The following is a 12,712-nucleotide window of genomic DNA, read 5'->3' as shown; positions in this document are numbered from 1 at the left end:
AGCTGAAAAATGTTAGTTTGGGTATGTTTTGTTGTACATTCCAGATGTCAAATCCACTAGAGGGCGCTGTCTACAATCTTGCAAAGCTGAAATAAGCTACTTTGGGTACGTTTTGTTGTACGTTTTAGATGGTAAATCCACTAGAGGGCGCTGTCTACTTTTTTGGCAAATCAAAATTATTATTTACGGCACACTTTGTTAAATGTTTTACATGTAAAATGCACTAGAGGGCGCTGTCTACATTTTTGCAAAGCTGAAATATGTTAGTTTGGATATGTTTTGTACATTTCAGAAGTCAAATCCATTTCAGATGTCAAATCGGTGCTGTCTACAATTTTGGGATTTTGAAATTATTATTTAGGGTACATGTTGTTAAAAGTTGCAGATGACAAATCTGAAGTACATTACTTGCTGTACGTTTTTTTGTATGTTTCAAAAGTCAAATCCACACATAAATACGCTTAATACTTTAACACAATGGACAAAAAAAAGCTATTGATCAATTAAAGCAATTGATCGATAAAAAAAAAATTTCTGATGACTTAAGGCTCGACACACCAGGACGCTTTTCGTTTGTGTTTATCGTCAGCGTTTTGAGTTGGTTTTCTGGATTCAAAGCCAAGCGATTTTCACTGGCGTCGAGCAGAAGATTATGCAAAATCACTGCTTTACGTCAGCTACACAGCGCTACACAACTTAAAGCTTCTGACACCTGCTTGTAACACAGAAGAAGACAAAGTTGACACGCTTGTTGTTATGGATGGTTTACGCAGCAGTTCCAGCTCTAGTGATGAAGAAATGACTTTTGCACACGAACAAAAGTGCCGATCTGATTGGTGGAGGTTTAGACGCAGCTCGTCAAAACAAAAAAAATAAGCATGAGGCGTTCCATAAAAAATTACGCTTTTACACCTGCCGTTTTGCGCATTGGTGTGCACGACCACATGGACACCCTTAAGTTAGTCATGAGGCATTAAAATTCGATGGAAAAGGCAAGCAAAAAACGTCTTGGTGTGCACGGGCCTTCACTGGTGCATATTTATTGCAATAATTGTTCTTTTTATTAATATTATTGCTGTTATTATTATTTACAATCTGATGCCCTGAAAGAAACAGAGTCTGACAAAATAATTTCAAGCCAAATGTAATCTTTATTTTTCAGTTTCTGTACAAAAAGCACGGGATCACAGGAAGAAGAAAAAACGAAAATCAATAAAACCCGAAATAAAAACATGCATTTATTTACAGCATGGTCCGAGAGGAAAAAAGCAAAGTAGAATACATCTCCCTATCTGAATTCTAAAGACATTAATTAAACATTGTGCTTTGATATATTTCGATATAATATTTCATATTTCACAGAGATGCAGTACCTTCTCCGTTTCACTTCCACATTTCCAAAGAAAACAGGGTTGGAAAACGAAAAGCAGAAGCCAGTTCTCTACATCTATGACAAAAACCCTTTCACAAGCTATTAGGAAAGTGAATGCATGGGTGAAACCGATGGACAAGTGTGTGTGTGTGTGTGTGTGTGTGTGTGTGTGTAGTTTTCAGTGAACTTTGAGATTGAATTCATCTGTTTTAGTATAATAGGGCACTGTCAGATTGTATTTTCTTTACCCTATTTATGTCCAAACCCCAAAAGGATGAAAGTGAAGTAATTAGGTCACCTGTGAAATTAAAACAGCTCTTCAGAAGAAACACAACTTCTTTCACATTTAATCCTAGCAAACACACAGCTTCTGCAAAAACCGGATTTCCACATGGAATATTAAAGAAAACTGTGGTCAAAGTGGCTGATATTTGATCATCCCAAACAGAAGCAGACCTCAAGATGACTTATTAAAAATAAAAATGAAGATTTCAAGTCATATTTTCTGTGAAACATTGCCGTTTCAGAAGCCTTGATTTCACAAACATAGGCTATTTTTCTGATTAGTGGTTTGAGAGTCATGCTGTGTTGGAGCGCTTCCTATTTTAAGGCATCATTAGATCTCCTTCCGTTATTTAATTTCACAGCTAATCCACTGTAATGTGAACCGCCAGTTGCATTTCAATACAGATTGCATAACTTGTGCATCAGCGACACTGACGTCACCTCAAAACAACCCAGACTCATTGGAATCTGAAATATGGAACCTTGGATAGGTTTTGTTGTATGCTTCAGGTTACAAATATACTAGAGGGCGCTGTCTACATTGATGTCAATCTGAAATACGTGATTAGTGTACATTTTGTTGAACATTTCAAATGAAAATCCACAAGAGGGTGCTGTCTACATTATTGCTAATCTGAAAAGCGTTACCTAATGTACATTTTGTTGTAGGTTTCAGATGTCAAATCCACACTTGAGGGCGCTGTCTACATTGTTGTGAATCTGATATACGTTACCTAGTGTGCGTTTTATTGTGTTTTAGATGACAAATCCATTAGAGGGCGCTGTCTACATTTTCGCAAATCTGAAATATGTTAGTGTATGTTTGGTTGTCGTTTCAGAAGTCAAATCCACACTAGAGGGCGTTGTCTACATTTTGCTAATTTATTCAGGGTACATTTTGTTGTACATTTCAGAGGTCAAATCCACTAGAGGGCGCTGTCTATATTTTTGTGAATCTGAAGTATGCTACTGTGGGTACATTTGTTTGCACATTTCAGATGTCAAATCCACCCTAGAGGGCGCTGTCTTCATTTTTGGGAATTTGAAAAGTGTTAATATACATTTTGTTGCACGCTTTAGATGTCAAATCCACACTAGAGGGCGCTGTCTTCATTTTGGGGAATTTGAAATATTATTTAGGGTACACTTTGTTAAACGTTTCAGATGGCAAATCCACTAGAGGGTGCTGTTAAAATTTTTGCGAATCTGAAATGCGTTAATGTACATTTTGTTGTATGTTTCAGATGTCAAATCCACACTAGACGGCGCTGTCTACATTTTTGGAAATTTGAAACTACTATTTAGGGTACATTATGTTTTACGTTTCAGATGACAAATCTAAAATACGTAACTTGCTGTACATTTATTGTATGTTTCAGTTGTCAAATCTACTAGAGGGCGCTGTGTATATAACTGAATCTGAATTTTTTTTACATTGGGTACGTTTTACTGTGCGTTTCTGATGTCAAATCCACTAGAGGGCGCTGTCTACATTTTTGGGAATTTAAAACTAATATTTAGGGAACACTTTGTTGTACGTTTCAAAAGCAACACTAAAAGGTGCTGTCTCCAAATTCGCAAATCTGGAATACGTATTTAGTAGACGTTTTGTTGAACATTTCTAATGTTAAATCCACACTAAATGGCGCTGTCAACATTTTGGTGAAGCTGAAATTGGCTATTTTAGGTGTGGTTTGTTGTACGTTTTAGATGTAAAGTCCACTAGAGAGTAAATTTTTGCGAATCTGAAATGCATCAATGTACATTTTGTTGTATATTTCAGATGTCAAATCCACACTAGAGGGCGCTGTCTACATTTTTATGAACTTATTTATGGTACATTTTGTTGTACGTTTTAGATGACATCTTCTAGAGGGCGCTGTTTTTATTTTGTGAATCTGAAATAAGCTACTTTGGGTGTGTTTTGTTGTACATTTCAGATTATAAAATCCACTAGAGGGTGCTGTCTACAATTTCACAAATCTGAAATATATACTTAGTAGATGTCTTGTTTTAGGTTTCAAATGTTAAATCCTCACTAGGGGGCGCTGTCTAAATCTGCAAATCTGAGATGCGTTAATGTACATTTTGTTGTACGTTTCAGATGTTAAATCCACACTCGAGGGCGCTGTCTACATTTTTACCTATTTAAAATGATTATTTAGGGTACATTTTGTTGTGCATTTCAGATGAACTGTACGTTTTAGTGTATGTTTTAGATGTCAAATACACAATAGACTATGCAGTCTACATTTTTGCTAATCTGAAATATGCTACTTTGGGTACGTTTTGTTGTACTTTTCAGATGTCAAATCCACTAGAGGGCGCTGTCTAGATTTTTGGGAATTTGAAATTATTATTTAGGGTACACTTTGTTGTATGTTTTAGATGTCAAATCAACACTAAAGGGTGCTGTCTACAAATACGTATTTAGTAGACGTTTTGTTGTACATTTCAAATGTTAAATACACACTAGAGGGCGCTTTATTTTTATTTTTACGATATTTTTTCTAATCTGAAATACGTCACTTAGGCTGTGCTTTGTTATTATGCGTGTCATTTACACACTCTTCTTCTACATATCTATTTAAAGGCGAGGCTTGTCATGCATAAACCCAACCAACAAATGCTAACAAAAACTGCATTGCGCCCACATGGTTTTACCTTGATTGTAAATTGCTTTATTATCTTTTTTTTTTTTTGGAAGTGGACTAAAATACCAGAAAAAGTTGTCCAAATGGAGATTTGCGAACGTAAACATGTTTGATTACAAATCACTTTTGAATTATTTTGTGGTTTTTATTTTGAGTCGTGCATGCTGAAGGTCCATGTTCGATCAGCCAACAGAACAAGATAGTCTGCAAATAATGTTCTTTTGGGTTCATCGAACATGGACCTTCAGCATGCACTGGGGCGGTTTGCTGCCGAGGGTGACGTGGCTGGGATATGCCAAGTCCGAGGCCATGGTGCTCCACCGGAAAAAGGTGGTCTGCCATCTTCAGTTTAGAGGAAAGTCCTTACTCCAGGTGGAGGAGTTCAAGTATCTTTGGGGTTTTGTTCATGAGTGAGGGAGGGATGGAGTGTGAGACTGACAGGCGGATTGGTGCAACGGCAACAGTAATGCGGTCGACGTACCGGTCCACTGTGGTAAAGAAGGACCTGAGCCGAAAGCCAAAGCTCTCAATTTACCGGTCAATCTACATTCCTACTCTGACCTATGGGCATGAGCCTTGGGTCATGACTTAAAGAACAAGATCTCGGATACAAGTGGCCGAAATGAGTTTCCTTCACACTCTTATGGATAGGGTGAGGAGCTCTGACACCCGGGAGGAGCTCGGAGTAGAGCCGCTGCTCCTCCACATCCAGAGAACTCAGCTGAGGTGGCTCGGGCATCAGTTTTGGATGCCTCCTGGACGCCTACCTAGGGAGGTGTTCCAGCCATGTCCCACAGGGAGGACACCTCTGGGAAGACCCAAGACACGCTGGAGGTACTATGTCTCTCGTCTGGCCTAGGAATGCCTCGGGGTCCCCCAGAGGAGCTGGAGGAAGTGTCTGTAGAGAGGAAAGTCTGGGGTTCTCTCCTAAGACTACTTCCCCCGCGACCCGGCCCAAGAAAAGTGGACGAAAATGAGACGAGATGATATATAAAAATATCATTAGCGTGAAAAGAAATAAAAGTTTTGCAGTTATACTGCCCCCTAGTGTTCCTTTTACCTAGAAACTGCAATCATAAGTGTGTTTTTGCATGCTAATGTAATGTACACTGAAGCATGTACTTGCAATGAGCCTGTGTTGTGTCAATGTGCACCAATGTCTGCAGTTTTGGACTGATATGATGCACTTCTGCTGTCAAATATGACATTATGACCTCCAGCAGTCGATGCTATGAAGTAAAACAGCAGATCTAATGTAAATAAACAGAGGAGCAACATTTCAGAAACATCAACAAAATCTGAGGATGAACGATTAGCCATTTCAGTAAGCATGACCAAAGCAAAGAGCGGTCCATTAAAAAAACATTCGACTCAAAACATACTGGTGCATATTTGATTAAGTTTTCCATTTTTTTGTTCTTTTTATTATTATTATTATTATTAATATTATTATTTTCTTCTGCTTGCTAAGATACATAGCTCTTGTAAGTGCCCCAACAAAAATAGTGCATTAGGAAATAACTATGATAATACACGTTTCACGAAAACACACGAGACAAGAGGAGGAACAAGAACACAAATGCGCTTTCGCCAAAAAAAGAAAACATTAAATATACGATTGAAAAACGTTTGTTTGTTTGCGTTTTCTTCCGTTTTTATACAAAAGTGGCGACGCTTCGCACCCTGCTTTTGAAAAAAAACAGGACTCACATCTCAACCTTTTTTTTGTCATTGTCAGTTTCTGTTTTTACAAAAAAAGCTGTATTCTTCACTCTTTTTACAATATCTAAAAGGTATTAAGACATCAAATGTGTTGACATAGATATTTGAGACTATTATTCAGGCCTAACTCACCAAAGAAACCCCCGAAACGAACTTTATAAATACATACAAAAAAAGCACATTAAGAAGTTGGACAATAAGTCTGGTACCTAAATGTGGTTAAAACTGCATTCCTGGCTTACTGTAAATCTACCAATCCACACACCTCAAACTACACTCAACTACAGGAGTAGAAATGATCCTGATGGGGGATAAACATCACGCCGAACGCTTCCAGTTTGTGCCGATGACGGAAACGAAAAGTAATTCAATCACGTTTAAAAGTCTCTCTTCTCACAGTAGAAACAGGACAGACGTACAGTATGAGGATCATCAGGCTAACAAACAAAATAACGTGAGGTTATTATTATCAATATTATTATCCTAGTCCGGCGTTCTCCAAAGATAAAGTGGCAAACACAAACATTTCAGGCCAGATGCACGAATGCTTTGTCGATCCGGATGTGTGGATGTAGTTTTTCGGGCAGGACTGGTGATGTTCTTCAGACATATTGGACGGATATTTGGAGATCAGATGTTCACATGGGCGGGACGATCAGACCGGCCATAGCTGGAGGACAGAGAAGAAGAGAGACGCTTCATTACTGGACACATCTGATTAACACACACACACACACACACACACACACACACACATACAGTGAGTCTTAAACATTGAGCAGATTCAATGGTTAAAATGGAAACAAATCTTGGGAAGTCTTAAAAGAAAATGCTGTGGTGTCATAACTCACTGTTGGGTCAAACAGTGTTGGGTTATTATTTTATTTAGATTTAAATTGTATTTTTACATGATGGTTGGGTTGTTTTTAGACCTAATGTTGGGTTAAAACAACCCAATATAACATCAATTATATAATATAAATACACTCTAAAGAGTGCTGGGTTATTTCAACACAATTCTGAGAGTAATAGGGACTAATCCAATTCTGAGTTCATTTTCTGAATTAAATGTATAGGAGCAAATTTAACCCAATGTTTGGGTTAGTCAATATTTTACCCAATAAACTGGCATTTTAAGAGTGTACTCTTGTAAAACATTGAGTTGTTTAAACCTGAACATGCTGAAAAGACCCAATGTTGAATTATGTTTTAAATGATATTTGAACTACTCTATTTAATCTAATGGCTGAGTTTGTTTATATTTGACCCAATATTGGCTTAAAACAGCCCAATACTTTTTTTAAAGTATATTTTAAGTAAAAATTCACTCACATTGTAAACTTGTTTTAAGCAGAATCAATTTTACCTTATGAGTCAAGTTTAACCAGTTTAAAACAGTGTGTATAAATAGTTTAACATGATTAAATACTCTTGAAAACGCTGGGTTGTTTTAACATAATGTTAAGTCAAATGTTGAAAACCCCCATGCCGGGTTCCTTTCTTAAAATTATATTTTAACTACACTTCTAAGTCCAGTAGTTTGGTTTGTTTATATTTGACCCAATCTTGTGTTAAAACAACCCAATGATGTTTAAGTATTTTTAAAGTAGAAATTTACTCACACTTTAATTTTTAAGTAGAATCAAATTAACCCTATGAGCCATTTCACCTTTAAACAGTTTAAAACAGCATGTATAAACTCTAGAACATGATTAAATCACACTTGAAAACACTGGGTTGTTTTGACGCAACGTTAGGTCAAATGTTGGGTTATTTTTACAATTAAATTTCAATTACTCTTTTTAACACAATGGTTGGGTTGTTGTTATTGGACCTAATGTTGGTTAAAACAACCCAATATAAAACTACATTATAAACAGAAATGCATTCATATTGTAAAAAACTGAGAGAGAGACAGAGACAGAGAGAGAGAGAGAGAGAGAGAGAGAGAGAGAGAGAGAGAGACAGAGACAGAGACAGAGAGAGAGAGAGAGACAGAGAGAGAGAGAGAGAGAGAGAGAGAGAGAGAGAGAGAGAGAGAGACAGAGACAGAGACAGAGAGAGAGAGAGAGACAGAGAGAGAGAGAGAGAGAGAGAGAGAGAGAGAGAGAGAGACAGAGAGAGAGAGAGACAGAGACAGAGAGAGAGACAGAGACAGAGAGAGAGAGAGAGAGATGGCTGCCTTAAATTGTAATGTTGAATCAATTTACCCTCATGAGCTGTTTCAACTTAAACTACATTACAGGAAACTGATTTAGAACAGTTGCATCAATTATATAATATAAATACACTCTAAAGAGTGCTGGGTTATTTCAACACAATTCTGAGAGTAATAGGGACTAATCCAATTCTGGGTTCATTTTCTGAATTAAATGTATAGGAGCAAATTTAACCCAATGTTTGGGTTAGTCCATATTTTACCCAATAAACTGGCATTTTAAGAGTGTACTCTTGTAAAACATTGAGTTGTTTAAACCTTGAACATGCTGAAAAGACCCAATGTTGAATTATGTTTTAAATGATATTTGAACTACTCTATTTAATCTAATGGCTGAGTTTGTTTATATTTGACCCACTATTGGCTTAAAACAGCCCAATACTTTTTTTAAAGTATATTTTAAGTAAAAATTCACTCACATTGTAAACTTGTTTTAAGCAGCATCAATTTTACCTTATGAGTCAAGTTTAACCAGTTTAAAACAGTGTGTATAAATAGTTTAACATGATTAAATACTCTTGAAAACGCTGGGTTGTTTTAACATAATGTTAAGTCAAATGTTGAAAACCCCCATGCCGGGTTGCTTTCTTAATATTATATATTAACTACACTTCTTAGTCCAGTGGTTGCGTTTATTTATATTTGATCCAATGTTGTGTTAAAACAACCCAATGATGTTTAAGTATTTTTAAAGTAGAAATTTACTCACACTTTAATTTTTAAGTAGAATCAATTTAACCCTATGAGCCATTTTACCTTTAACCAGTTTAAAACAGCATGTATAAACTCTAGAACATGATTAAATCACTCTTGAAAACGCTGGGTTGTTTTGACGCAAATGTTGGGTTATTTTTTCAATTAAATTTTAATTACTCTTTTTAACACAATGGTTGGGTTGTTTTTATTTGACCCAATGTTGGGTAAAAACAACCCAACATTTATCTTTTGAAAACATTTTATTCTTTTTTAAGAGAGAGTGTGAGAGAAAGATGGTTACCTTAAATTTTAATGTTGAATCAATTTATCCTTATGAGCTAATTCAACCTAAATTACATTACATGATTTAAAACAGCAGGGTGCGAATTACAGGGGTGTTTGAGCGGGATTGACCCCCCTAAATAATGCATGATCCCCCCTCAAGGATATCGAAACAAGCTGGGGTCAGCCCTTTAATAGTGAGAAATAGTTTTCCCTGATCTGTATCTTAAATATTAATTAAAATAATAGATCACACAAACACACATTTGAGCACCCCTATAATGGTTCATGTATAATTCCACTAATCAGTCTTTGCAAGAATCATTCAACAGTGTCTGAACTAGCAGATCTAGAGCAGCGATGGAAAACGTAAGTGGTCACGAGAACAAAAGGTGTTCAGATTTACATATAGCCAGAAAGTAAAGTAAAATTACATGCATAGTTTAAATATTAATTATAACTAATATTCAATTAATATTAATTATATTAATTAATTATAATAATAATATTAATAATTAAATAAATAATAATATAAATAAATAATAATTAAATTAAAATATATATATATATTACTACTGTTTTGCTTCTTACACTTTCTTTGCATACCAGAAACTTGCCTATAGCACTTATTCATTGTTGCTGTTTTAGTTGTGTAAATTGCTTCCTTCATTTGTAAGTCGCTTTGGATAAAATCGTCTGCTGAATGACTAAATGTAAATGTGAATGAATAGTTTGAGCTAGTAACCTCTAAAATAATCAGGTTACTGTATGTCAGAATACATTTAATATCCCTCAAAACACTGAAATCTTAAATACATTTAATTAATAAATCTGATGTCATTTAAATGAATAGATGCATTTAATTTACTGAAAACTTAACAAAAAAGTCGCCCCCTGATCACCAATGTATAACTCACAGCCTGTAGAACAGTGTGTATTAACTGTAAAACAAAATATAAACACTCTAAAAAGTTTGGTTGTTTAACCCAATGTTAATCCAGTGAAAAGCATTGTGTTGTTTTAACCCAATGTTAGGTCAAATGTTGAAAAACCCAACGTCAAGTTAATTTCTTAAAACTATGTTTTAATTACACTTTTTAATCCAATGGTTGCGTTTGATTATATTTGACCCATTGTTGGCTTAAAACGACCCAATGTTTTTTAAAGTATATTTTAAGCAGAAACTCACTCACAAAATGGCCCTAAATTTGTAAGTAGAACCAATTTAATCTTACGAGCCGTTTTAACTTTAACCAGTTTAAAATAGCATGTATAAACATGAATAAAATACTCTCTGGGTTGTTTTAACCAAATGTTGGGTCTAACTTACAGTGACAAACCCAATTATTCCAATGAAATTAAACTAAATTAAAATTAAATTAAACTATTTAACCCAATAGTTGGGTTTGTCCATATTTAATCCAATGTTGGTTTACAACAACCCAGCATTTTTAGTGGAAGAAGTTGTATTAAATTTGATGCTTGGACAAATATCTGCCACTTAATCAGAGATGTATAACTGATGGGTTGTTATAATGCAATATGTTCAGAGCTGCAGATCAGTTCAGTTGAGTTCAGTGTGGTTTAATCTTGTGGGCAAATCCATCCATACGCATCCATGTAACTTAATTATATAACTTGTTTTTTGTGCTTATTTTATTTTATTATTTATTTTTAGGTTTATTTAATCATTGCATCTATTTTTATAATATTTTATTTGAAGAGTATTTATGTTTTACAATGCATACACACTGTTCTGCAGGCTGTGAGTTATACATTGGTGATCAGGGGGCGACTATTTTGTTAAGTTTTCAGTAAATTAAAGGCATCTATTTATTTAAATCACATCAGATTTATTAATAAAACATATTTAAGTTGTCAGTGTTTTGAGGGATATTAAATGTATTCTGATTATTTCAGAGGTAACTAGCTCAAACTACTGAAAGCATGCATCTACTTTGATTTGCTTTTAGGCTTTATGTAAATCTAAACACCTACTTTACAAGAAAACTGTCTCGTGACTATTTAAAATATCCATCGCTGCTCTAGATCTGCTGGTTTAGACACTGCTGAATGATTTACACTGTTTTTAGATTTATAAATATTCATGACTTGCAGTCAAAAAAAAATAATGTGTTGTTATTATGCAATGTTGGTTTAAAAGTAGACAAACCCAAATGTTGAGTAAAAAAAAACTTATTTTGATTTCATTTTTTAAAAAATAACCCAACATTGGGCTTGTCCATATTTGACCCAACATTGTATTACAACAACCCAGCATTTTATAGAGTGTATAATCTATCTAAAAAGACCCCTAAGGGTCTCTGAAGTGCTTTTGTAGCATCTTAAGAACGACAAATAAGATAATAAAGGACAGATTTGGGTTTCTAACATGCACGTTATACTGGAAAATGATCACAGGTTAGGACTGCATGCACATTTAATATTACACTATAAACATTTAATGGTGTGTGTATTCTAACGGGTCAAATATGAACAAACACAACTGGTGAGTTAAAAAGTGTTATTTAAATTCAATTAAAAAAATAAACAACACTAATGGTTGGATTTGTCCGTATTTGACCCAACATTATGTTACAACAGCTTAGCATAAATTACAATATACATAAACAAATGTTCTCCAGCAAACATCACCACCTGCGTTAAATAAATGTACTTATTTACCTAAAATGTATAATTGTGGGGGCTGTAAAAAGCAACCAATGGTAAAAGTAGGAAGTTATGGATCAACTTTGTCCTAAAAAGGTCATGCCATAGTTTAATGTCAGATTCTAGAGGCGGGTCTTGTGTGCTGATTGGCTGAGAGGCAGGAGAGGGGCGGGTGCTCACCCTGTAGACTGCTCCCATTGGTGCTGGTGCAGGTGGGGGGCGGGGAGCTCTGTGGCCGGACGACCGGCGCGAAGGCGCTCTTCTGTTTGACTGCAGAGATCATATGGACAGGAGAGAATGAGAAAGGGCCCGCAGACAGACAGATGGAGGAGTGAGGCTCCAACAGAGGACTGGAGGGGGTGACTGAAACACACACACACACATGCAAACACACACACACACACACACAGATGAGTGGGTCATGCCGACTGTTAGAGGGTTAATTGAAGGGGAGGGCGATGGCATGGGAATGAAACCGTGTGCTACACCTGCATGGCAAAGTTGATCCATAACTTAGAACCCTTGATTTACAGTACATCAGTGCAGTCCACATGTTCAGCTTTGATTTGTTCTGGCATGCGGTCGTCTGCATGCTCTGGTCAGAAAAGCGCCGGCAGTAATCCTGGCGCTCTCAATCTGAGCTCTCTCACCAAAAAACCCACAACGAGTTTTTCTTGAATGAAATTCCAATGGAAAACTCTTGCCAGCTTCTTATAATGAAGAGAAAGCACAGAAACAGCGCTGGCTGGCCTGCCAAACAAGTGCCAATCACACACAATACAGCTGTTAGAGATCCAGTGCATCAACAGGCGG

The 12,712-nt window shown here is 36.0% G+C and overlaps 1 protein-coding gene and 2 long non-coding RNA genes across 18 annotated transcripts in view; 1 reads left to right on the top strand and 2 right to left on the bottom strand.

Annotated features, from left to right (window-relative positions):
- Window positions 1-1,131: 1,131 nt before the first annotated feature.
- LOC147834079 (uncharacterized) lies at window positions 1,132-4,475 on the bottom strand. Its single transcript, XR_015508006.1, has 2 exons — window positions 2,751-4,475; window positions 1,132-2,669 (listed from the first exon to the last, which is right to left on the bottom strand). It is a non-coding gene; the product is annotated as an uncharacterized LOC147834079 (long non-coding RNA).
- Window positions 2,756-5,253, top strand: LOC147834078 (uncharacterized). Its single transcript, XR_015508049.1, has 3 exons — window positions 2,756-3,948; window positions 3,993-4,481; window positions 4,587-5,253. It is a non-coding gene; the product is annotated as an uncharacterized LOC147834078 (long non-coding RNA).
- A 510-nt stretch (window positions 5,254-5,763) lies between these two features.
- The window catches only part of LOC100537342 (transcription factor COE3), a 269,421-nt gene continuing 262,472 nt past the window's right edge, over window positions 5,764-12,712 (bottom strand). For 6 of the 16 annotated variants that reach the window (XM_087282044.1, XM_087282045.1, XM_087282039.1 and 3 more), the window contains 2 exons: window positions 12,080-12,262; window positions 5,764-6,703 (listed from right to left, as the gene is read on the bottom strand). In XM_087282044.1, the coding sequence (XP_087138170.1) occupies window positions 6,672-6,703; window positions 12,080-12,262 (215 nt within the window). In that variant the 3' untranslated portion in view covers window positions 5,764-6,671. The remainder of the gene's footprint in view (window positions 6,704-12,079; window positions 12,263-12,712) is intronic. The other 10 variants (XM_087282052.1, XM_087282051.1, XM_087282043.1 and 7 more) reach the window with 3 other exon arrangements.

Source organism: Danio rerio, chromosome 14 (assembly GCF_052040795.2).
Source record: "Danio rerio strain M-AB ecotype USA chromosome 14, GRCz13ab, whole genome shotgun sequence".
Lineage (NCBI taxonomy): Eukaryota > Metazoa > Chordata > Actinopteri > Cypriniformes > Danionidae > Danio > Danio rerio.
Note: the sequence above shows the minus strand (reverse complement) of the source record. Positions and strands in the feature narration are given on the sequence as shown.